The sequence below is a fragment of the Tamandua tetradactyla genome, chromosome 7, assembly GCF_023851605.1.
Source record: "Tamandua tetradactyla isolate mTamTet1 chromosome 7, mTamTet1.pri, whole genome shotgun sequence".
Taxonomy (NCBI): Eukaryota; Metazoa; Chordata; class Mammalia; order Pilosa; family Myrmecophagidae; genus Tamandua; species Tamandua tetradactyla.
In genome coordinates, this window is record NC_135333.1 from 111,342,286 (window position 1) to 111,368,289 (window position 26,004).

Consider the following 26,004-nt stretch of genomic DNA (forward strand, 5'->3'; position numbering starts at 1 on the left):
ATTACCATGCTGATGTCATCTCCTCTACATCTCTTAATTTTTATATTTTCATATTCTAATCCTTTCCAGTGCCTTCTGGGAAATTTCCTTGAGCTGATCCCCCAGACCACTAATTTAATCTTTGACTGTATCTGTTCTGCAGTTTATTTCATCTAATGAATTTATCCTAACTGTGTTTTCCATATCCAATCATCCTACTTGGTTCTTTAGAATTGCTTGTTTCTTCTTTGTTACTAATATTCTCTTTTATTTCATTGGAGATATTTATTTGGCTTGTATTGTTAGTTCTTGTCATCTAGAATAAGCTTTTTCTTTTTTATTGCTTTTCTTTTATATCAATTAATCAAACATCTTTGATTGTTATTTTACCTTTGAGGCCATTTCTTTTCGTGGGTGTCAGCTATCTTTGTGAGTAACGGATGAGGAAATGGGGTGGAAAGAATCAAAGCCCAGGCTTTAGCTTGTGTCACTCCTGGTGAGTAGGAGATCCAACTTTGACTATCCTCATTTATTTACTCTTATCAGAAGTCTTTGACTTTTAAGGAGCCGCTCTACACCTCACCTAAAATTTTGTTCCCTTCTAAGACTATCTGTCTAGTTCTCTGGGTGAAAAGAAGGCTTACAGGAGGAAGATAGGAGTAAATTCTTAGATGCTGGTTGGTTGAGCCAGCATTCATTGATTTTTAAGCAATATTTCAATAGTGTTCCCCTATGAGCCTTTGCTATTGTGCTGATATGGCATTCCTGCTTCTTGATATTACAGTAGGGTTGATCAGGAGGCAATGTGGTGGGTAGAAAAAAAGTCCATCTCAAAAGTTTCCCCCAATCTATCCCCCATGTTGGGAGCCTGGCCCTCTTCTGTTCAGGGCTACTATTTCCTTTCGTTACTAAATCATAACCACCTTCCGATTCTCCAAGAATTTCTCCTACATTTTATTTCCTTCTTTATATCCATTCGTTTCTTACTTCTGAGGTATCTCTGATGTTGGGTAGGGGGATAGATTGTACCACTTTGCCATCTTGTCAGGGGCCATAATGAAGTTTCTTCTGTGACTCATCCTACTTCAGGGTTTGTTGAAACTTTTAGTGTCTAGTAATCTATAGCAGAAGATATTCTTTTTTGAAGGATATGAGTGGTAGTCTGGAAATGAAGTGTTCATCTTGAAGAATCACAGGCAGAGTATAAAAGCGAATAATAGACAAAGCACCATATAAATATGAAAAATAACACAAAGGCATTTGACTGAAACATATTGAAATTTACTTTCAACATGCTTGTATTTGATTGTACAGTCACTTGGGAATCTTCTTAAATCTGGAAACAAGACAAGAAAACAGTCTTATTACAAATTGCTCTTGAACACATTTGTGGGATAACAGACAATTCACGGGGAAAATAAGGGTAACTCTAGAACTCAGAAAGTTAAACCAGTAAAGTCAGCATGTAATCCACATTTATAAAAATCACCTAAGAAGGCAGAATGCCTCTCAACCCAATCAGGAAGAGCAGGACATGGCAGTAACTTTTTAGACAGTATTCATCTACCTAAGGTTAGAAGATAGCTTAAATATTGACAGTGGTTATTTCTGGTGACATGCTTGTTTGTATTTTCCATTTTTTCTACAGTGAACATGCATTACTTTTGTTATTGGAAAAAAATAAATATTATTTTAGTTAAATTTTTCTTAGGAAATAATCATATAAATATACACACTTGTGCAAAGATATTTGGTACATCGTTTGTAATGTTAAAACAATATCCAAATTTCTAATGATAGAACAGTTCAATAAATTATGATACATCTATACAATGAATATCGTACAACCAATAAAAATGATAATGTAGATCTATATTTATGAATGGAAAAATTTCAAATATGTGCCATTAAGTGAAAGACAAAGCAGATTAAAACCATATGTCCAACATGCACCCATTTTTTTTATTCCTTTTTTTTTGGCATGGGCAGTCTCCGGGAATCAAACCCAGGTCTCCGGCATGGCAGGTGAGACTTCTGCCACTGAGCCACTGTTGCACCACCCCATGCACCCATTTTTGCAACAAAAAATAAGTGCATAGAATGAAAAATATATATAGATGTCAAAATGTCAGTAGTGGTACTATCCCTGAATAGTAGGTATCAGAAATTATTTTTTTAACTTCATCATACTTCCTTATATATATTTTTATATTTTCTGAAGTTTTTATTGTAAAAATATGTTTTATAATAGAATAGCAATTTCCTTTTTTAAAAAATAAAACACATTTCAACTATTTAGGAAAATTTTTTAAATGGAATGGCAGTCAGCATGGAAACAAAAAACAAACATGGATACAGGAAACTTGGGTCAGAGAGGATTTTTTGGTGTATCTCTAGGAGAAGAGGCATGCTATGCAGCCAGCATAATTGTCCAGGTTGCTTGTCAGATATATCGTTGGAGTGGAGACAAATCCAAAGAATAATCTTATGTCACAACCTCTGATTTTACATAAATAGCATATTTTGCCCTGATTCTGTATTTATCAGGCAACTTTATGGTTTATAGATTCTGTATTTATCTGCCAATTTTTTCTGACCTATGATTTGTGTTCTAAGTAGCTTTTCTGATTCAAGGTGCTCCAACTAATCAGTGTAAACATCTGAAAATTAAATTTCTCATTTTACTTGTTATCAAGTGTGCAAAGAAAATTTATTACTGAAAAGTTACTGGAAATGTCATGGGACTGCCTAGGTTTTCATTCAGCGGTAAGATAAGAATTAACCCTCCTGAATAAATGTAAAAGCATGTACAGTCACTTCGGAAACATGCTTCAATAATTTCTTATAAAGTGAAGTATACATCATTTCAGTAGTTGAAGTGAGAACCTGGTTTAACAAAATTTGGAACCACATGACCATCTTACCTATTCTCTTCCAATGTATTCTGGGAAAGTAAGTGCCTAATTTTCTTCAAAGTGGGCCTAGTATTGATAGCATCTAAGGTCATGTCACTGAACTGCGATGTGGACAAAAGCCTTCTAATATGATCTTTCTGAGTACTTCCAGAAATAATGACTCCCTAAGGGTGAAATTCAAAGTGGACCTCTGCAGTGTTAGATTAGGTTCCAAGTTTTAACTGTTTTTGCTTGTTTGTTTGTTTTGAATTATTCAATAGTGACATCTACAGGCTAATGAAGAGAAACACTAAAAGACTGGGCTGAATTTACCTCTACCGTTTTATGACTGGTATGAATCTAACCTCCTTTCAAGCCTCTACTTTTTGTAACTCAGGTGCTGCAGGAGAAAGCCAGTTGAGGAGAAAAAAAGACCTAAGACCAAAGGCCCAATTACCAGAGTGCACCCAGTCCTTAACTTACTGTGATTGAATGGATGCAAGCGATTTTCTGAGTGTTGACTGAACATCTAACTGGAGCAGCCGAGGAATATCTGGGTACCCACCCAGCTGGGCCCAGAGTGATCCTATTGGTGTCTTCTCTGTTATTGGGTAGCTTGAAGTGGACAGATCAGCAGTCCAGATGGCCTCCACTTGGTCCTTTTGTTTTCTGTAGAATCAGAGAGCATTAATCGGAAGCAACAGACCCTCCTTAGTGCCAATAGCCAATCAAAATACATGAGTTTTAGTCTCCTTTTCTAGCAAAGGGCAGTCACCTTCTCTATCTCTTCTCTTTACCACCACCCTGCCCTGTAATGCTTGTCCTGGCTCTGAGGAGCATTAGCTGTACCCACTTTGACTGGGAGTTGGATGGAAAAGCAGAATTTGCTAAAATAGTTACTAAGACTGCATTTCCAGGGCTTCACTTACTAATCTATTTTAAAATACCTTTTTAGTTTCATGGAGTATACAGATCATATACAGGTTATTTTTCCCAGCAACAATATTTTCACCTTCCTTCCCCAAACTCCTGCTTTCTTAAAAAAAAAAAAAAAAAAAGAAAAAAGAGGTGGGCTGGGGTGGGGAAATGGATTGCTGCTTCTAAGTTTATTATGTATTTTAAAAATAATTTGTTTCTTAATAAGAAAGAATAGCCTCATTTTAAAAAAGGAATTCAAAATCAGATATGAATATTTTAGAAATTTATATAACTAAATTATCAGTGGAAATGAGTATTTCCTTAGACCTTCCATTAGTCCATATTTAATTATGGAATTATAATTTTTGTGGAAGACAAAAAAAGCATTAGGGTTCACATATTATCCAAATAAACTTTAATGTCAGTCTTTCTACTACATACCTGAATTTCTTGACTATGTCAGATTTTCTGTCCTCTTCTATTAATAGCTCTAGGAATGGTCGGTGAACAAATTCGGTAGAGGCAGGTATTGGCTTTTTGTCAGTAATCAAGGTGATAGGTTGACTAAGATGCACTTCATACCTCTCTTTGAGCTAAATAAACAAAAACACAAAAACACAAAACCAAAAAAAACATAGAAAGGAAACTATGAAAAGAAAGAGCCAGAATCTCTAGGAGGGTCATCTAAGCTGGCTCAAGATCAAATCATACTCCTCCTTTTCCATGGATTTGCAAATCCTTTCCCTCCATCCTCTTTCTTCCTTGCCCCAACCATCTCGCCCCACCCACCCAAACATGTACACAATTTCAGAGGTGAGGCTATGATACATAAAAACCCTGATTCTGCTTAAATTCCAGTCTTAGTTCTATCATTTCCCAGTATGTGGCTTTGAATTAGTCACTTAATTATCTGCACCACTTTCTCTTATTTCTAAAATGTGGATCATATAGGGTTGTAGTGAGAATGGTATACTATATTTGGAAGTCCTTATAAACTGTGAAGAACTATGCAAATGTAATGATAACTATCATTTCCTGAATACTTACTGTCAGACACCAAACTAAGCACTTTCCATTCATTAGCTCATTTAATATTTACAGCAACCCCTCTGAGCAAAATGGGTTGGCAGTATCATGAGCAATTGTCTACCAATGTCAGAGAATGAATAGCAATCTGGGTCAGGGAAGCCAGACACCAGATGAAGTGGGTATCAAGGCATGAAGAAGGGAGAAGAAATAGCAAAAGAGAGAAGAGGCTACATCTGAAAAATATCTTACACTGGGTTACTATTATTATCCTAGTCTTACATATGGGGAATCTGGGGCTCAGAAAATTTAAGTAGCTTGCTCAAGGTCACTTAGCTAGTATGAGGCAAAGCTGATTTGAACCCAAGACAATCTGGTAGCAGAGCCAACCCTTTTGACTACCACCCTGACTCAGGGCAAAGTAGCATTCAGATCTATCCTTTTGTCCCTTTTGCTCCCTTCTCCCTCTCCCTTCATCATGCCTTGATACTCACTTCATCATCTGGATTCCGACTTCCCTGACCGCAGACTCTTATTAATTCTCTGGCATTTGTTACATAATTGCTAGACATTGTTAGATATCTCATGACACTGCCAACTCATCTTGCTTTATTCTATCTACATTGGCCATATTTTACAAACCAAAACTGGGTGTGGTGGTTTATAGTTCTATGTATCCCAGAGAAACATGCTATTAAACTTAATCCATTCGTGTGGGTGTGAACCCATTGAAGGTAGGAGCTTTTGACAAGGTTACTTCAGTTAAGATGTCGCCCACTCAATCAGAATGGTTTCTTAACCCGATTTCTGGAGTACTTTATATAAAGGAATGAAATTCAGAGAGAAATCCAGAGGGAGCAGCCAGAAGCTGAACATCAGTGGAATTTAGAAGAGAAGGGAGAGACTAGGAAATGCTACCATGTGGCAAGCTAAGGACCAAGGATCACCAGCAGCCAGCCCCAGAACCCCACAGTCTTTGGGGAGAAAGCATTGCCGTGATAATGCCTTGATTTGAACTGTTTTCCTAACCTCAAATAAAGTGAGTGAATAAGTTCTCATTGTTTAAGCCAACTCATTGCATAGTATTTGCTTCAGCAGCCAAGGAAACTAAAACACTTAGGCATGTTCTTTTTTTTTTTCGTTTTAAATGGAAAAAGAGCTTTAATATTTAAAATCTAATTGTTTTGGAAAATTCAGGATATGTTTGATTTGGATCAGGCTATAAATGAGTAGCTTCTCTGTACCTTCAAAAGCAGCAAGTAAAGTAAACTGATATCTTAATTTAATTAATGCTAGTAAAAGAAAAGGATATATAGATATAAAATATTCCTAGAACTCCAACTTGTACTATTTATTAGCTTGAACATGTAATCTAGAGCAAAGAACTCTAATCTTTAGGAAGATCACTATCCCCAAAGCATATCGATGGTTATCTCAAAGTGACTTTGGGACTTAATGAATGGATGTCAGAGTTTATTGGGATCTTCTGTGCCTGGTGCTACCTAAACAAGTTAAATAAACTCATCTCCTTTCTTGTAAACTCATGATTATTTAACGTAGCTTCCTGATAGTTTGAAAGAAAGAAGTAACCACCAAGAATCAGTTGGAAAACAGTGACTTGAAGAGGTTTCATGTCTAGAGTGTGGTAGACACTGGTTAATAGGAAGGAGCTGAGCATTTCTGGAAGTCCCTCCCATTCCCATCTTTTCATCTAGACAATTCTGCCAGTGCGCTTGCTGTCAATTTAGAATTTTTGCCAAAGCCATGATGTAAGGGGCTGGATGGTGGCCCCCCCCCAAAGATATGTCCACCCTGAATCTGTAAATGTAACAATATTTTGGGAAAAAAGTCTGCAGATGTAATTAAGGATATTGAGATGAGATCATCCTGGATTAATCAGGTGGGCCCTAAGTCCAATGACACGTGTCCTTATAAGACTCAGAATCGGAGAAGACAGAGAAACATCCAGGGAAGAAGGCCACGTAAAGACTGAGGCAGAGACTGGAGTAACGTAGCTACAAGCCAAAGAACACCAAAGATTGCTAACAGCTACCAAAGCTCAGAGATTTCTCCCTCAGAACCTCCAGAAGGAACCAATCCTGCTGACACCTTGACTTCTAACTTCTGGGGAGAGGGAATGGAAGACTGGTACCCACCTGTCTAAAAAAGTGTATCATTTTCTTCAGGCACTGATTGCGTTTTTGCTCTAGAGAGTTCTGTTTCTCAGTCCAGATCTGCATCACCTTTTTCTGGTAGTCGTCAATTCTGTTCAGCATGATGTAGAGGTTCCGGGTTTCCTTACCTTTCCCGGTGTTTTGGATGGATTGTAATTGTTTGGTTATATTGTTTCTTGAAAAAAAAATAAGAAAGAAAAAACTAGCTTAATATAATTGCTTATCCGAATTCAGCAAACCTGGCTTCAATTACTTTCAATTCTCGTCTCATCCCCAGTAAATAGAAAGGGGTGGGAAGCTTGCTTTATGAGCTCTTTATCTAATTTCCTATATGACTAAACTCTCAAAAATCTATGTAACTATCAAATTTTCATTAACTCTATACAGAATTTGTTAGGATTACAATAATATTATCTATTATTATTTCAATATGTTAAAATTTAAAATGTGCCTATTCGTAATAATAATTACCTTTGGAGACAAAATAGTTCAATTTCCAAAATAGAACATAGAATGTTCCTAAAATAACTACGAAAAAGAGTGTCCTTGTCTTCAAAACACTTGCAATCGAGAATGTGAGACTCACTGCACCAAAGACGGAAGGAAATAAATGCTAATTAGAAATATAAGCCTGCTATAAGAACAAAAAGGAAAGCACCATGAATTCTAACAAGGGGAATAAAGCAAGTTCATAAGGAGGTATTGAATAGGATCTTGAAAAAGCGCAATCATAAAAACATACCTTATGTTTTATACAGTGCTTTCCAGTTTAGAAAATACTTTACTATACTTTATACCACCACAATTGATCATCCTAAACACAGTGTTACCATCCCCATACTATTGGAGAGAAAAAGGAATCTCAGCAAAGTCAAGTAATTTTTCTAAAGTCACGTGATCAGCAAATAGCAGATTTGGGAGGAAGCCCTGATCTTCTTTCTTTCTGCGATACCAGTATTTCTCAGTGTGGAATCTAATCACCTGAATGGAATCAATTGGAGGTACTTATTGAAAAATACCTATTCGGTGCCTCCCCAGACCTTTAAAATCAGAATCTTGGTGGTAGGCTTCAAGAATCTGTATTTTAAACAAAATCTCTAGCAAATTTTATTGTCTTAAAGTTGAGCTCTTGAAGTTTGAAAACCATTGTACTTACCAACAGGGAAGAAGGGGATGAGGTATTCTAGCTTAAGAGAACAGTTTAAACAAAGACTAGAAAATAAAAGCCACTATTTGGGAGTAAAAATGAGACCACAGATATGTGAAAGGATATAGAAGTGGATGAGACTGGAATGGCTGGATTATGAAACGCCTTTTAAAAGGCATATTAAGTGGAAAAGAATGAAATGTGACCCCCACCACACAGCATATAGAAAAAAGGGCATGCTAAAGAGTTTGGATTTTTTTTTCTGGTAATGGAAAAAAAATTTGCCTACAGCAAAATGGATCATTTAATACTTAAATGTATTAACTTTTTGAATTTCCCAATAAGCATTATTTTTCACACCAAATATTTTCTGCTGTTTTTCTGTCTGATCACACAGTCTTTGGGGATTTCCCCTCATAATTTTCCCTTATTGCAATAATATTTCCTCACCTGGAAAAATGTATGGTTTATTTCAAACGTAGGGATTTTATTGAAAGCATTTTTAGAGGTAATTCATTTTAACAATCTGAACACCCAGCCTAATAATAGTAACATTGGGGTAGCTCATTATTTTAAATTCCCTATTTAGAAACATGCCCATTCACCCCCCACCTTTGTTTCTTCTCTTTTAGCCAATTCCACATAATTATTTTGGTAAAACATTACTCCCATTCTAAGGAATATTTTTAGTAGCATTTGGTATGCATTATGATCTAAGGTGAAAATGATTTACATTTATTGAACATCTACAATGAGTCAGTCAGTGGACAAGAAACCTTATATATATTATTTCATTTAATCCTTACAACCATTATAATCGTTCTCTGAAGTAAAATATTAACTGCTATTTTACAAGCAGCACATCTGAGTCTCGGAGAAGTTAAAATTAGAACTAGAAGTGTGAGCCAAGGATTTCCTGACTTCAAAGTCTATGTTTAAGAGATAGCATGATTAGGATTCAATATAAAACTAATACTGTTGGGTGGGCAACTGTGGCTCAGTGGCAGAGTTCTTGCCTGCCATGCCGGAGACCCAGGTTTGATTCCCGGAGCCTATCCATACCAAAAAGAAAAAAAAGAAAAAAAAGAAAAAAAACAACTAATACTGTTACCTACTTCAAGAAGTATAATATAATATGTAGTATAGTATGGCATAGACTTTCAAAATGGTTTTTGGAATTCAGCTTCACCACTTACTAGCTGTGTGACCTTTGGCAAACAGGATGAACTTTCTGGACCTGGTTACCCATCTGCAAGTTAAATGCAGTAATATATCTAAAGTTCTTGTTCTTTGTAGATGCTCTTAACCTTCTATATATACACAGTCAACTTTAAATAATAATTTATTTTCATTTAGTTTCTTTTTGTACATGCAATTGTTTCCTCAAAGAATTCTAGATTAGACAAATTTGAGTCTCATAAAACCTTTTTGTTTTCTTTAGTATGTCAGTTTTTACTATTTCAAAAGTGCGGTGATTCCTTTAGTACAGATACTACCAGCTTGCCTGACATGGATATCCTTCTTTAATACATGTTACATTATTAGAATATCACCCTGGCATAGAATTCCTTCCAGACAACAGAAAATAATTTGACTAGTAATTACACTTTCATTCTTATATTCCTTCAAAACTTTTAGGTGGATGCCACCTGATCCTAACTTATGCCTCTGAATGCGGCTTTCCTTTCCTTAAATCCATCTTCTACATTATTGGTGCTTTACCTCCTTTGCTAACAATTATTCAATTATCCTCTATAAAATATAAAATACAAGCTCTATAAAAATGCTGTAAAATTATCTATAAAATAAAAGCTCTATAAAATTATCCTCTATAAAATATAAAATGCAAGCTCCTTAGCATACCATTAAGGATCCCTTTTGATCTGGCCTATTCCTATCTTTCCAGTCTTCTCTCTTACCATATCTTTTCTATTCTTTGTGTTCTACCAACAACAAAATAGTTTCTCCAAATACATGCATGCACACACATACACAGACACACTTATACACTTATACACACACAGCTTCTTCTTGCTCCCTTTCGTTGCTCTGCTAGATTCTTTGCCTTCTCTATCTTATTGACTTCTATTAGTTCTTTGAGATAGAATTCAGAGGTCTGAACTCCAAGGAAACTAACTCTCCCCTCTCCCCCATCCTCCTCTATACATTCTGTATGTACACCACACCATATTGTATAATAATTGGTTTATGTATCTGACTCTCTGGGTAGACTTTGGATGTCTTGAAGGCAGAGGATATGGCTTATCCATCTTTTTATCCCTCTATGCTCACCCCTGAGCTTAATACAGTCCCTGGCAAGGAGTGGGATATTAAAAAATGTTGGTGAATTAAGTAATCTTATCTAATCACCACAACATTTAGTTCTTTTGAGGTCTTTCTTCAATATGCATGGTAATGAAATGTTTCATTATCATTACCTGGTCTAATTTTGCATCCTCTCCATCATCCTTTTTCAGGTATATTACACTGATCATGTGGTAATACAACTCTAAATGAAATTTGTCATTTACAGAGCTTCTACAGAGCCTTTTAATTCAAAAAATAGTTATTATGCTTTATATTATCTCTCACATATGATATTGTATTCTTCTTGACCTAACCATCCTTATCCTTGAGTAAAGTCTTTAATCTGTCAATATTTTATTCTTTGCGTCTGTCATTGATTTGATTATTATAAAATACTAAATATTAGAGAACTATATGAAAAAAGTAAATTGATCCTTGGTGGAATTAAAGTTGTAATTGTATAAAATCTAATATTGTTATGCAATGTTGATCCATATATTTCAGTTTTTAAATGATTTTACTGAAACAGATCAGATGTCACTTAGGTCTTCAAAATCTTCAATAAGTTTACACAAATCAAGTGCCATTGAAAAAGTTGTCAAAGAATTCCTCCAAATAAGTACCAAGCCCAAATAATTTCATAGGGAAAATCTGCCAAACCTCAAAAGAATGACTAATTCTAATATTATTTAAACTGTTCCAGAGCATAGAAAAGATAAGCTTCCAAATTCTTTTTATGACGCAAGCTTAAAATTACACCAAAATTTGAAAAAGATAGCACCCCAAGCAGCAAATTAGAAGCCAATCAAAGAATATCAACTCAAAAAAAAAAAAATCCTAAATAAAATATTAGTAAACAGATTGCACAACATATTAAAAGAATGATACACAAAGGACAAATAGGATTTATTCCAGGAATGCAGTGAAGGTTTAATATAATTAATCATGTTAATATATAAGAGGAGATAAATAGTATTTTCTTTAAAACATATGAAAATGAAGTGCTGGAATCAAATTTAACAAAATGTGATTTTACGAATTTAACAAAATTCAGTATCTTTTTTTCAAATACATTTTATTTTTACAGCAGCTTCAACAATACTCTTGATTTTAAAATATATAGTAAAACAGTAACAGACGGATAGCTCTTTAACATGATAAAATTTATTTCAATCCCAAAGTCAACATCCTTCTTAATGACAAATATTAGAAAGATGTCCACTATTACCATTATATTTTTAAACATAGTTTTGGAAGTAATAACCAATTCAAGTAGGCAAGAAATGTTAGAAATTAGGTGTTTAAAAGTTGGAAAATTAAAAAAAAAAGTTGGAAAATTAAACATAATTATTTGTAGGTGCTATGATTGCATACCTGGAAACTCAAGAACATCACCTGAAAAACTTTCACATGCTGGAATACAGGAAGATGGCTGGGTACAAAATCAATATATAGAAATCTAGCCTTCATTTATATACAAACAACTAGTTAAAAAGATATATAGAGGAAAAGAGTCTATTTACAATAGCAACAACAACAACCACAACAAAGTGGAAAATACCAAGAAATGCATTGGTAAGGGAATAAGCAAGTGCTAGATGAAAACTTTTAAAATGCTCCTGAAGGGCGGGCCACGGTGGCTCAGCAGGTAGAGTTCTCGCCTGACATACCAGAGACCCGGGTTCGTTCCTGGCACCTGCCCATGCCAAAAAAAAAAAAAAAAAAAGCTCCTGAAGGACACACACACACACACACACACACACACACATACACAAAACCTGAACAAGAAGAGAGGTATGTCATATTCTTGGACAGGAAGACTACATTCGTGAAGATAAGTCTTGCTGTTTTAACAAATAACCCCCAAATCTCAGTTGCTTAAAACAACAAAAATTTATTTCTTGCTCATACTACATATCCATTATGGGTCAACAGGGGATTAGCTTCATTGGATACTCTTAGGGACACAGGTTCATGAAACAGCCATCATCTTGAACAGTGTAGGTTATCATGCCAGGGGGAAAAACAACTCTAGAAAGCCTCAAACCGATTCTGCACACATCTCATTGGCGTGTGTGGGCAAATAGCCCTAATGATAACCACAAAGATTCAGCATTATAAAAATAAAGCTACAATCTATAAAACAGTGTAGAAATGAGACATCAATAGGCAGATCAATAGAAAATAATAGAAAGTCAAGGTATGTACCCAAATGAAACAAGAATTTATGATAAAAGTGGCAATTCAAATCACTAGAGAAAAAGATGGATTATTTTTTAAATGGTGATAGGGCAACTCAGTAACCATGTGGAAAAAATAAGCCAGATCTATGTCTCATAACAAAATTCCAGATGGAACAAATATTTTGATGTAAAACAAACAAACAAAAGTCCATAATTTCTAAAAGAAACCTACTATATATATATATATATATATATATATATATATATATATATAACAGTAGAGAGAACTTTCTAAGTAAAGCACAAGGCACTATTAAAAATATTGATGTAGTCGAATACATGAAAATAAAAATTTTCTGCAAACCAAAATCCATCAAAAGTACAGTCAAAACGTAAGTGGGGGAAATTTGCAATTCATATCACAGGCAAAGGGGCTAATTATCCAAATATTTGATTAGGTCCCACTAATCACTTAAGAAAAAAACTCGACAGCCAGTTGAAATATGGGCAAAGTATGTGAATAGACTCTTTATAGAGAATGAAATACAAATTAGTCACATATATTAAAATATGCTTTAACCTCATAATTAAAGAAATGCAAATTAAAGCAGTGAGATACCATATTTCACCCATCACAATGGCAGTAAACAAAAAGTTATAATACTCTGTGTCAGTCACGGTTTGGGGAAAAACAGTAAAAGCAATGCTGGTCAATGTGTAAATTACTGTAAACTCTTTGGAGAACAATCTGACAAAATCTACCAAAATTACAAAAGGACTTACCCTTTGTGCATGTACAAGATTATTCATTTAAATATATTTTATATAATAGCAAAGTGTTGAAAACAATATAAATGTCCATCAAAGGTTAAATACTATACAGCCATAAAATGAATGAATGATATATAAAAATACCTAAGTTTCCTAATATCTAATATTATTATATATTAATATATATTAATACTCAAGTTACCTAATATCTAATACCTAAGTTATATTCTGAAAAAAGCCAAGTGTCATAACTGTTTAAAATATGTAAAAATTTTAAAAGGTAGGTGGGATAAGACAGTGTATGTTCTTTCCTACATATGCAGAAAATATTTTTGGATGGCATAATTCATAGTCCTGCTGGATGGGCCCAGATAGCCAAGGATAGGGCTATTAGGGAGACTTTCCACTCTACCATTTGTATTTTTTTGCTATCATACCATGGAATATATGTACTATTTTTTAAAAATTTAGATATAACAGAAAAAAGATATAAAGAACTGGAAAATGACAAAAAACATGCTATTTTAAGTTCTCAAGTGCATAGAAGTATTTACATATAAAAACAGATTTTAAAGACTAGGACTAGTCAATATGGAAAGAGAAAACTAAAGACAGGTATAGAGTAAAAACATTTTTCAATAAATCCCAGATGATTTAAGCTTTGCAATTAAAAATTATAATTGTATCTTGAAGTCTTCGTTTTGCACCTTGTGATTCTAATCCCTAATTCTCTAATGAATTCAGTTCACAAAAATGTAAATTTCATGACAGTAGGAGACTTCACCTATTTTTTTCACTACTGTATCTATGGCACCTAGAATAATGTTTGTCACATAGTAGGTGTTCAACAAATATTTGTTGAATAAATAACATAATTTGTTCCTATAATTGATAACCTTTCCCATAATGTTTTAGTTCACCATACTATAATTTTAGGTTTTAAAACAGTCTCCTATATAATAAGTTGGTAATCTCAAACACAAATTCTAAGGGTGGCAGAACAATTGTCACTTAACCTGATCCATTTTTGGCACGTGCAGTTTTTAATAATCAGGACCAGGACCTACTGCCAGCAGGTCACCCAGCAGCAAAAGTAAAAATTGCCATGGCAAAACTTCATACATAACCTGCCGTTTACCATTATAAGAATAATACATCTTTGTATAATGATATAGCTTTTACAATGTGATTATGTGATTGTGAAAATCTTGTGTCTGATGCTCCTTTTTTTCTAGGGTATGGACAGGTGAGTAAAAAGTATGGATAAAAAATAAACAAATCATAGGGGGGAAAGAATAATACATCTTCTGGTGAACCCAAGGAGACAAAAGAAATTCAGAATAACTGGAAAGCATCTCTAAACTTTTGAAATTGATATTTTGGATATCAACTATGATCCCCAAAATTCCTTATCATCTCTTTTAGAGACATAATTGGCTGAAATGGATCTTGTTTATGGCATTTCTCATTTCTTAAAACAATAACGTGTATCTCCTTTTGCTATCTTAAAGAGGCTTTTTGAACATATGATCTGAGGAGTATGACTATGCCTATAGTAAGGATATTTGAAATCAAGACTATGCCAGAAAACTGCACATATTATAGTGACATCTACCTGGCACGCTGGATCAGCCTATAGGCAATGTACTTGTGGAAAATGTATCCCAGTCGAACTGTGTCTGTATGAAGTGTCTCAATTATAAGATTCCTAGCTGTTTTGTACAATGATGAAGTAAGTACAGAAGTTTTTGTAGCCTGATTTAAGAGTATCAAATTCTTCCTCTGAGCTTCTACATCAACAAAATACCTCTTCCTCTCCTCTTCTAGCTCTTGAGGAGAGGAAGGGGACACTGTTATCTTAGGTTTCTTGATAGCTGGAACTGAAGTCAGTATCCAGGACTTGTCTATAGGAGGGAATCGGGGTTTGGGGTCCCATTCAGAAGGTGAAAACACTGATGTTTTGGGTAGTTGCGTGGTAAGAGAAGGTAGTGATGTCATAGGTTTCATGAGAGTGGGAACGGCCCCTTCATCAATGTACAGGTTTTGTGATACTTGTGTCCTGTAATTGGAAAGGTAAGATTGAAATGTTCTAAACTGTTCCAGGTTGAAAGAATCTTGGAATATCTGAGTTTCTTCAGAAATGTCAGAAACCTCTGGCATTTGCAACTTCTTAGCAGTGAGTAGGACTTGAGGTACCTTGAACTTTGGAGTACTGGGATAGATCAATGCTGATTTAGATTTCAGAGAAGAAATAATTGCCAATCCTTTCTTTCTCTTTTCAGAGACAGAAGATGCCAAACCTTTCCGGGGTTTTCCAGGGCTGGGAGGGATCCATTGTGGAGAAGGTTGCCCGGGAATGGGAAGGATCCTTGGTGCCAGATGCCGCCCATGGGTAGAAGGGGTCCACGGATGGAGAGATTGCATGGGAGTGGGAGGGAACTGGACTGCCTGGGGCTGCTCAGGGAAGGTTAAGGGTCCAGATTCTAGAAGCTCCCCAGGGATAGAAGAGGCCCCAGAAACCAAAGGCTCTCCAGGAGATAGAGGAGCCTGGAGACTAGGTATTTGTCCAGAGGTGTGTGGAACACCAGGTTTAAGGGGCTGCCTGGGGGTGAGATGGCCCTTTGAAATGCGGTGGGGCTCAGGAGTAGGAGAGCCTCCAGATGTGAAAAGCCGCCTATTTCTGAGAAGGCTTCCTAGTGCAATGTTCTGCCCTGCTGTATGAGGGGCCCCAAATTTTAGACGTCCAGATGTAGGAGGGATCTTTGGTGTTAGGAACCACACAGGGGCAGATACCAGAGTCTGTCTAGAAGAAGGAAAGGTCTGTGGTGTCAGGAGCTTTCCAGAGTCAGAAGAAATCTCCATTTCTGGAGATTTCCCCACAAAGGGACCTTGGGTGAGAGGAGACCTTGAAATGTGCAAAGTAGAAGAGACTCCCAAAATAGGTGACTTTTCAGCAATAGGAGATGTTATCAGAAACTGCCTAGGGCTTGGAGATGATCTTAATGTAAATGATTTCTCAGAGGGAAGAGAAGCCTTCAATTCTTGAAATGGTCTAAGAGTGGATGGAGCCAGTGAGGGGGACCGCTTAGGAATGTGAGGAGCTCTTGGTGTGATGAGTTTAGTAGTAATAGGTAAGATCCCAACTTCTACGGTATGTCCTGAAGGAGGACCAGCCCAGAGTTGCGAGGGCTGCTCAGCAAGAGATCTTGATTTTAGGTCCTGCTCAGGCATGACAGTAACACCCACTGACTGGTCCTGTCCTGTGGTGAAGGGAACTCTCAAAGGTTGGACTTTCTCAGGGGAGGGAGGAGATCCCAAGAAAACATCTTTATCTGAGGTGAGAGGGACCTCTAATTCCCAGATATATTCTGGAGTAAGAGGAACCCCTAATGCTTGAGCCTGTTCTCGGGTGAGAGGGGATCCCAAAGCCTGGGCCTGCTCCAGGTTACGAGTAACAGCTAACATCCAGGCATTTTCTGGGGTAACGGAGATTTCCAATGCCTGGGCCTGTTCCACAGTGAGAGGAGTACCAAATGCCTGGGTCTGCTCTGGGGAAGGAGTGACATCCAATGCTTGGATCTGCTTAAGAGTAAGAGCATTTGATACTTGTTGAACCTTTTCTAAACCGATGGAGACCCCTAAATTCCTGGTTTGTTGTTCAGTGAGAGTAGCTTTTAATGCCTCGGCTTGCTCAGGACTGAGAGGGACCCCCAATGACTGAGCTTGCTGAGGAGTGAGAGGAGGCTCCACAGTGTGGATTTGCTCAGAGGTGATGGTAACCCCAGATGCCAAGATCTGATCTGATGTAAGAGCGACTCTCAATGTCTCAGGCTGTGCTTGGGTAACAGGGACCCCAAATCTCTGAGCCTGTTCTATAGCTTGAGGGATCTCCATTGCCAGGGTCTGTTCTAAAGTGACAGAAGACTTTAGTTTCTGGGTCTGCTCAGAGGAAACAGGGACCCTCAATATCTGGGCTTGTTCCAGAGTGAGTGGGGGCCCTGATACCTGTGCCTCCTTAGGTGTGAAAGGGACCTGCAATTCTGGGGTCTGTTCAAGGGTGAGAGACCTCACTGCTTGTGCCTGCTCTGGTGTGAGGAAGACCCCTAAACCCTGGGAGTCCTCAGGGGTGGGAGTGACCCCCAATACCTGGAATGGCTCAGGGGTGAGAGTGTAACCCTGCGCCTGGGCCTGCTGAGGGGTGAGTGTGATCCCAAGTGCTTGGGCCTGCTGAGGGGTGAGTGTGATCCCCTGTGCCTGGGCCTGCTGAGGGGTGAGTGTGATCCCCTGTGCCTGGGCCTGCTGAGGGGTGAGTGTGATCCCAAGTGCTTGGGCCTGCTGAGGGGTGAGTGTGATCCCCTGTGCCTGGGCCTGCTGAGGGGTGAGGGTGATCCCCTGTGCCTGGGCCTGTTGAGGGGTGAGTGTGAGTGCCTGTACCTGGGTCTGCTCAGGAGTGAGAGTGATCCCCTGTGTCTGGGCCTTTTGAGGGGTGAGTGTGATCCCAAGTGCCTGGGCCTGCTCAGGAATGAGGGTGATCCTTTGTGCTTGGGCCTGTTCAGGGGTGAGAGTGACCCTCAGTGCCTGGGCCTGCTCAGGAGTGAGAGTGCTCCCCCGTGCCTGGGCCTCCTGAGAAGTGAGTGGGATCCCCTGTGCCTCAGCTTGCTCAGGGGTGAAAATGATCCCCTCTGACTGGGCCTGCTCAGGGGTGAGAGTGACCCCTAGTGCCTGGGCCTGCTGAAGGGTGAGGGTGATTCCCTGTGCCTGGATCTGCTCAGGAGTTAGAGCAATCCCCTGTGCTTGAGCCTGCTGAGAGGCAAGGGTGATCCCCTGTGCCTGGGCCTCCTGAGGGATGAGAGTGATCTCCTGTGCCTGGATCTGCTCAGGAGTAAGAGTGACCCCCAGTGCCTGGGCCTGCTGAAGGGTGAGAGTGGCCCCTTGTGCCTGGGTCTGCTCATGGATGAGAGTGATCCCCTGTGCCTGGGCCTGCTGAGGGGTGAGGGTGATCCCCTGTGCCTGGGCCTGCACAGGAGTGAGAGATATCCTCAGTGCCTGGGCCTGCTGAGGGGTAGGAGTGATCTCATGTGCCTGAGCTTCTTGAGGGGTGAGAAGGACCCCCTGTACTTGGGCTTGCTTAGGGGTGAGGGTGATTCGTGGTGTCTCTGATGGTTCAGAGATGAGACTGGTCCCCTGTGTCTCAACCTGTGCCTGGGTAATAGGGACCCCAAATCTCTGAGCCTGCTCTGTAACTTGAGGGATCTCCATTGCCTGGGCCTGTTCTGAAGTGAGAGAAGCCTTTAGTTTCTGGACCTCCTCAGGGGAAACAGGGGCCGTCAATATCTGGGCTTGTTCCAGAGTGAGTGGGGGCCCTGATACCTGTGCCAGCTTAGGTGTGAAAGGGACCTGCAATTCTGGGGCCTGTTCAAGCGCGAGAGGAGACCTCACTGCTTGTGCCTGCTCTGGTGTGAGGATGACCCCTAAACCCTGGGAGTTCTCAGGGGTGGGAGTGACCCCCAATTCCTGGAATGGCTCAGGGGTGAGAGTGATCCCTTGTGCCTGGGCCTGCTGAAGGCTAAGTGTGATTCCCTGTTCCTGAATCTGCTCAGGTGTGTGAATGACCTTCTGTGTCTGGGCCTCCTCAGGGATGAGTGTGACCCCCTGTACCTGGATCAGCTCAGGAGTACGAGTGATCCTCTGGGCCTTGGCCTGTCCAGGAGCAAGGGTGATCCCCAGTGCCTGGGCCTGCTCAAGGGTGAGGATGATCCCCTGCGCCTGGACTTGCCTAGGGGTGAGAGTGATTCCCAGTTCCTGAGCTTGCTCAGGAGTGATATTTATCCAATTTGGGGGGGACTGTCTAGAAATAGGTGAGAAGGACTGTGTGGAGGTAGGAGGAGTGATTGGTATAGAGTGTTTTCTGTCAGGAAGAATATCTAATGTCTTAAGATTCCTATAGCTCTCTCCTGCTAGGTATAATCGGGATGCATCTTTTGGCATGGTCTTCCACCTGGGAGAAAGGGTACCATCAGATAATGTCACTGAAGCTTGTGAGACCAGTTTTTCCAGCTCTTCAGGTTTTTTTTCCTTAATCTTCACCTGATCCATTGATATTTTCTGCCTCTGCCTTTCATGGTTCTCTCCCTTTCTTCTTGACTTCTGCTTCTCCTCCTCTTTCTCCCATCTCCTTTTCAGCTCCATTTGTCTCACTTCGTCCTGAACCCGACTCGTCTCCGAGAGCAACCCTTGCTCTTTCATTTTTTGCTTCCATATTTCCATTTGCTGCTCTAGATTCTGATACTCTTCTTTCTCCTTTTCCCTTTGCTTTTCCTTCACATCTTTCTCAATCCACTTTTGCATCCCCTGTTTTTGCTGTTCTTTCCACATCTCTTCTTTCTGCCACTGCTTCTGCTGCCATTGTTTTCCCTCCTTCATCTGGGGCCATGCCTCACCCTCCTCCAAATTCTTATTTATCTTCTCATCAGTCTCCTCCCAGAGATTCCTTTCTTGTAGCATCTGGTGTTTGAGACTCAGGCCAGAAATTTTTTCTTCACCCTCCTTCCACCTTTGTTCTTCTTTTTCCTTATGGTCTTTCTCTCCTATTGAGACTACTGGAACATCTCTTTCACTTTCTATTTCAGTCAAGATAATTTGTATTAAATTGTTAAGTTTTGGATCTATATTCTCATAAGAAAGGAGGGTGTTAATTTCAGACTTTGCACTAATTGGTGACTTCGGAAAATGTGATCCTGGCATAAATGTGACTACCTTTTTTAGCTCCTTAGGTTTCTCCCCAACTTGTTCTGCCTTTTTTATATCCTTGTATTTTCTCAACATTTTGGTCACTATTTCAGCCACTTTTTGGAAATATTCCTCCATTTTTGCCTTTATGATTTCTAATTTTTCAACCTCTGCTTTTTTTAATAACTCTTCCTTTACCAGAGTCTTTTTAACAAAAGGCTTTCCTATGTTATCAATTGTTTCATTTAGGAAAGCCATTATAGCTTTATGAAATTCTTCTAGGTTACTCTGGTCACTTTTGACATTTGAATTTTCTAGAGCTCTGATAGATTCTGAAGTTTCTTTAGCCATTTTTGGTTGTGATTTTACTACTTGGTAAGGCTTGACTTTCTTGGTAAAGATTATCATTTCCTTCTCTTCAATTTTTTCTTCTTTGCTTGGAGAGATTTGGTGTTTCTTTTCCATTTTGTGCCCTTTCTGTGACTCAGAGGGATGATCAAGTTGGACTATTCCGAGTGGCTCTGCTAAGCTACTCTTTTTACTTTTGCTCCCTTTATCCTTTGACTCAGGGATGGGTTCCACTTTAGCTTCTGTAGAAATTTGGTGTATGTCAGGTGAAAATTCAGGTTTGGCCTTCCTAATTTGCTCCCACATACCTCTTGTTACACTTCTGCCACCCTGGCTTTTTGGTTCAGTAGAGGGGGAATCAGAAGGGATATGATGGCTTTTTGATTCAGTGGTTGACTTTGATTTGGCTTCAAAAAATGATTTTATTTCTTTTCCTTTCTTTCCCAATGCTTGTTGTTCAGAGTAGTGAATAGGTTTGGTCCCTGAAACTTTCTGTTCATCACTTAGTTTTGATCCAGAGGTGCCATGAATATATGTACTTTCTTTGGTGTACCTTCTTTTCTGTGACCGGTACTGATCAGTCTTGTCTTTCTGATCACTTTTATCTTCAGTGATATCTTCAGGAGACTCTTTCTTTTTTTTTCCAGGTAAAGTATATTGCTCTTGAGTTAAATCTGGAATCATTTCACCTTGGACTGCATATGAAATACCTGGGTCCCATTTGACCCCAGAGCCTTTAATCCCTTTTTTTTTGGCTTCATCCATAATAGTTTCAAATTCCTTGGTCAAAATAGTGTCCATACTGTCCTCTCTGTCACCAGTTCTATTAGTTGGTGTTGACGACTGTGGAGAAAGCTTAGGTAATACCTTCAGGGATGACAATGTGGATAATGCTGTATATAATTGGTGCTCTATAACAGCTTTGGATCGAATAAGGTGTTCACATTTTTCATCTGCTTCTTGTAGTTGCTGCTGAAACATTTCATTTTTTTCACTGAGATCTTGTATTATCTTTAGGGAGAGCTCTTTTTCTGATTCAGCAGTCTCATCTATGTGCAAATTGGCACTTTGGAGGTTAAGAATTTTTAACTCATCATTTAGCACACTCAAAGCTTTAGAAAGGTTTATTATTGTTGACGATATATATTTAATAGCATTGTTTTCCATTTTATTGAACATTGCAGTGCCTATGAGTTCCTGTAGCATATCTTGGATTTCTGAGACTTTTGTGTTTGTTGCAAATTCATCGCTAATCATCTGATCTGGTCTTAAAGCATGGGCTGTTGCAGGTCGCTTTATAACTCTTTCTTTCCAAGACTTCCATAAAGTACTTCTGGATGCTGGAAGAAAAAGAAATAGAACAAAAAGTAATGAGATTGCATTTCTTCTTTTGTGTTGTGCTTTATGTATGCTTAAGCCTAGGTAATTTAGCTTAAATTAATGGCTCACTACAGGAAAAAGATTCAACAGGAAACCTTAACTCCACAAATAAATAATATTATTTTTAAAAGAAAGATTCGTTTGCCACAATCACTTAGAACTTCTGCTACCAGAGTTAAGGAGAATAACTCACCTTGTGACCTCAGTTTACTTTCAGTTCCAAATTTGTGTTTAGATATAATGTAAACCAAAATTTCCCCTTGACCTTGTTTATGTTTGATGCTTTCCATTTCCTTTCTTGAGTTCCTTTATTCCTTTTCTCCCCTTTCTGAACAAAGATGGCCTTGTTTCTTTCAAAAGGGTCACAAATCAACAGAAAAGAAAATATTTTAGGGGATTTCTGTGATATTCTCAAATTACTGAATGAGAAACTCAGAAAAAAATTCTCCCCTCAAAGTAATGGTAAAACTGGACAAAACTGCCTAAACAATAATTTTAGGACTCTGGATATTGACCAAAGACATACACCAATTTGTGAGGCAATTATTCAAGAAAAACTACTGAACCTCAGAAAGAACAGTAGAAGGCTGTGGCATTAACTGTTTCCATCTCCAACTCCCAAGCTCCATGGCCTGGTAGCTCTACCAGAGTATGATAAGGCAGGCTGTGAGGATTGGCTGCTCCACCTCCTGAGAAGGCTGGCTTGATCTGGAGCAGAGCATGGAAGAAAACCTCAGTAGCAAAAAAATCAGGTAGGTCAACATTGGACCTAATCTGAGGTGGGAGCCTCACTGGGACAAGTAAAAAATCAACAGATCAGCCAGAAATTTAACAGGGAGATATAAAGAACAAGAGAACCACAATGGGCCTTGAAAAGCTCCCACATATCCCTGGAGTTCTGGAATTCTGTGTATAGATGGGAGGCAGCTTGCATCCTCAAAAAAAAGGCAGGAGAGTGTCCAAGATTTCGTTTCATTCCTGCCTAAATTAGAGGACTTACACATTGAAAAAGTAAAAGTTGGAGAAAACTTTGAATGTTTTCCTTAACTCACACGCAGATCCATTAACAAAGAGTAGAAGACTTACTGGATCAATCTGTATCAATCAATGATCTGACCAATCATTAGCTAACTACTGAGGTTTACTGACTCCAGGTTGACCCCTAGAAATTTAGATTTAAAGATAAAAACAAAAATGAAAAAAAAAGAAAAGAACTGAGTAGCGATACCAGTGGCCCCACATTGGGGGAAACACAGATTCCACAGATTTAGTCCAGGCAAGTCACTAAGCAACAACCACAAACAACAAAAGAAATTCCAGAAGAGAGAGGGAATCAGAATCCAGAGTTGCTACAATATAGTATTAAAATGTCCAATTTTCAACAGAAAAGGAAACAAGAAAATGTGACACATAACACAGAGAATAAAGCAGTCAATGAAAACTGTCTCTGAAAGGGCCCAGATGTTAGATTTGTTAGAAAAAGACTTCAAAAGCAGCAATTAGATCAAGATGGCAGTGTGAAGACATACCGTTGAGTGTTCCTGCTTAGAAATAGCAAAATAAAAGGGCAGAATCAACTATCTCAAAATTCTGGGAGATGATCAAGACTAAATAACAACTCAATGAATGCTGATCAGAAAAACAAGCAAATTAAAAAATGGTAAGAGAGTCATGGGGCAAATTTACTGGTCCAGGCCCATCCCCCATGCTCAGTTCTGTGTGGCAGTTTGTATGACTCACAGTGGTGGCTCCACAGCCTGGGTGCATTCTAGTTCAGGTCCCGGAGGACTAATAGACCCATGAGAGCAGTTTGCCAAATCATGCTCATTGCCAGTGGCCCCGGGGGCCTGATTACTAGTGCACCTAAACTAAAATATTTAGTTTAAAATATTTAGTGGGGCATCTTTGTACATCAACCCCATATGGCTCAGTGGAAGATAAACTCAGAGTTGAAGTCTGTGTTCCCTAACCTGGAGATTATCAGGGGCAGAAAAACTGCACAAAACAGGGAGCCGAGCTGCTGCAGGGTAGCATGCACCCAATGCTGAAAGCTGGAGCGAAAAGGCAGACAGAGTGTGGTAGTGGAGTTGAGCTTTTCACAGCTGCCAAGGAAGAAAAACTATATAAAAAAAAAAAAACAAAAAGCGTGCTCACTTTGGCAGATGCTAGAATTGCAATGATACAGAAATTAGCATGGCCCCTGTACAAGAATAACATGCAAATTCAGGAAGCATTCCATATTTTTGTGAACACAGGGAGAATAATATTATTATTATAATATTATTATCCTGTAATATTATTCAAAGGGGAAATGTTAGATTGTATATATGGTAGCAGAATTTTTAAAACCCCATGGAACTATACTACATAAACCATGAACATTAGTTAATAGTACAATTATAAAAATGTGCTATCATCAATTATAACAAATGTTCCACACCAACATAAGTGATTGGTGGTGGGGTGGTATATGGGGATCCTGTATTTTATGCATGATTCTTCTATAAACCTACAACTTCTTTAGTAATAAAAAAACCAACAACAAAAAGCACAGCCTGGATTCCAGGAGGAAGAGCATGGGAGAGGAATTCTCTTTTAAGGAGAAACGTTCACACATCCTAGGGAATTTTTTTAAGTTACTCAGCATGACCAGGGCAAGACTCAGGCTCAGAGTGACCAGAAAAAAACAAACAAACTGGGATAAGCATTGGAAAAGAGCTTTAACACACAGCCAATATACACTAATTGTAGTAGTAGCACTTGTAGTTTTCTGGGTTTTGTGTGTGTGTGTGTGTGTGTGGTTTTTTGATAGTAGCCATTGTAGTAGGTGTGAACTGATATCTCATTGTGGTTTTGATTTATATTTCCCTACCAGCTAGTGATGTTGAGCATCTTTTCATGTGCTTTTAAGCCACTTATATTTCCTCTTTGGAAAAGTATGTATTCAAGTATTTTGCCTGTTTTTAATTAAGTTGTTTGTCTTTTTGTTGTTGAGTTGTAGGATTGATTTATATTTCTGGATAGTATACCTTATCAGATATTTAGTTTCCAAATATTTCCTACTGTTGGGTAGGCTGTCTTTCCACCTTTGCCTGTTTGAAAGCATTATGTACCCCAGAAAAGCCATGTTTTAATCCTGATTCCATCTTGTGGAAGCAGCTATTTCTTTTAATCCTGATTTAATATGTAGGGTAGAATCTTTTGATTAGATTATCTCCATGGAGATGCAGCACACACAATTGTGGGTGTTAACTTTTTTTTTTTTTTTTTTTTTTTAAAGAGAGAGGGAGGAAAGGAAGGAAAGACAGAGAAGGAAGGAAGGGAGGAAGAAAGGGAAACATTTTTAAACATTTTCTTGTTTTATTATGTTTTGTTTGTTTGTTTGTTTTTTACATGGGCTGGGGCCGGGAATCGAACCGGGGTCCTCCGGCACGGCAGGCAAGCACTCTTGCCCGCTGAGCCACCGCGGCCCGCCCCTGTGGGTGTTAACTTTTGATTAGATGGAGATGTGACCCCACCTATTCCAGGTGGGTCTTGATTAGTTTACTGGAATCCTTTAAAAGAGGAAACATTTTGGAGAAATGACAGAGCAGACAGAAACTTCAGAGCAGAGCTGACAGGCAGAAAAGAGAGACATGGATGCTTGGAGATGCTTGGAGTCCAGCAAACATTGCCATGACATGTTAAGCAAGCCAGAAACTATAGAGAGTAAAGAGAAGCCAAGAGATGAAAGCCAGCCCTGGAGAAGTAAAGTGAGGAACCCCCACAGGAACAGAGCCTGAAAGCAACAGAGTACAGAAGCAAGGGACCAGCAGATGCCAGCCACATGATTTCCCAGCTGACAGGGCTGTTCCAGACAGTATCAGCCTTTCTTAAGTGAAGGTAACCTCTTGTTGGTGCCTCAATTTGGACATTTTCACTTCCTTAGAACAGTAAACTTGTAACTTATTAAATTCCCCTTTTGTAAAAGCTGTTCCAGTTCTGGTATATTGCATTCCAGCAGCTATCAAACTAATATGGATGCACAAAAGTATTCAAATTTGAGGAGCTTCCCACTTCTATATTTTTTCTTTTGCTGCTTCTGCTTTGGGTATCAAGTTTAAAAAAACCTCTCCCTATCACAAGATCTCGAAGATGCTTCCCTACAT

General features: G+C 38.6%; 1 protein-coding gene, 1 long non-coding RNA gene and 1 pseudogene across 6 annotated transcripts in view; 2 read left to right on the forward strand and 1 right to left on the reverse strand.

Annotated features, from left to right (window-relative positions):
* Positions 1-26,004, forward strand: part of LOC143691812 (uncharacterized) — a 90,977-nt gene that overhangs the window by 32,859 nt on the left and 32,114 nt on the right. The gene's annotated exons all lie outside the window — the stretch shown is intronic.
* Positions 1,270-26,004, reverse strand: part of FAM186A (family with sequence similarity 186 member A) — a 127,242-nt gene continuing 102,507 nt past the window's right edge. For all 4 annotated transcript variants that reach the window (XM_077170864.1, XM_077170866.1, XM_077170865.1 and 1 more), the window contains 5 exons: positions 15,015-21,816; positions 6,974-7,166; positions 4,233-4,384; positions 3,357-3,542; positions 1,270-1,315 (listed from right to left, as the gene is read on the reverse strand). In XM_077170864.1, coding sequence (XP_077026979.1) covers positions 1,294-1,315; positions 3,357-3,542; positions 4,233-4,384; positions 6,974-7,166; positions 15,015-21,816 — 7,355 coding nt within the window. In that variant the 3' untranslated portion in view covers positions 1,270-1,293. The remainder of the gene's footprint in view (positions 1,316-3,356; positions 3,543-4,232; positions 4,385-6,973; positions 7,167-15,014; positions 21,817-26,004) is intronic.
* On the forward strand, positions 24,005-24,101 carry LOC143643021 (U6 spliceosomal RNA; annotated as a pseudogene).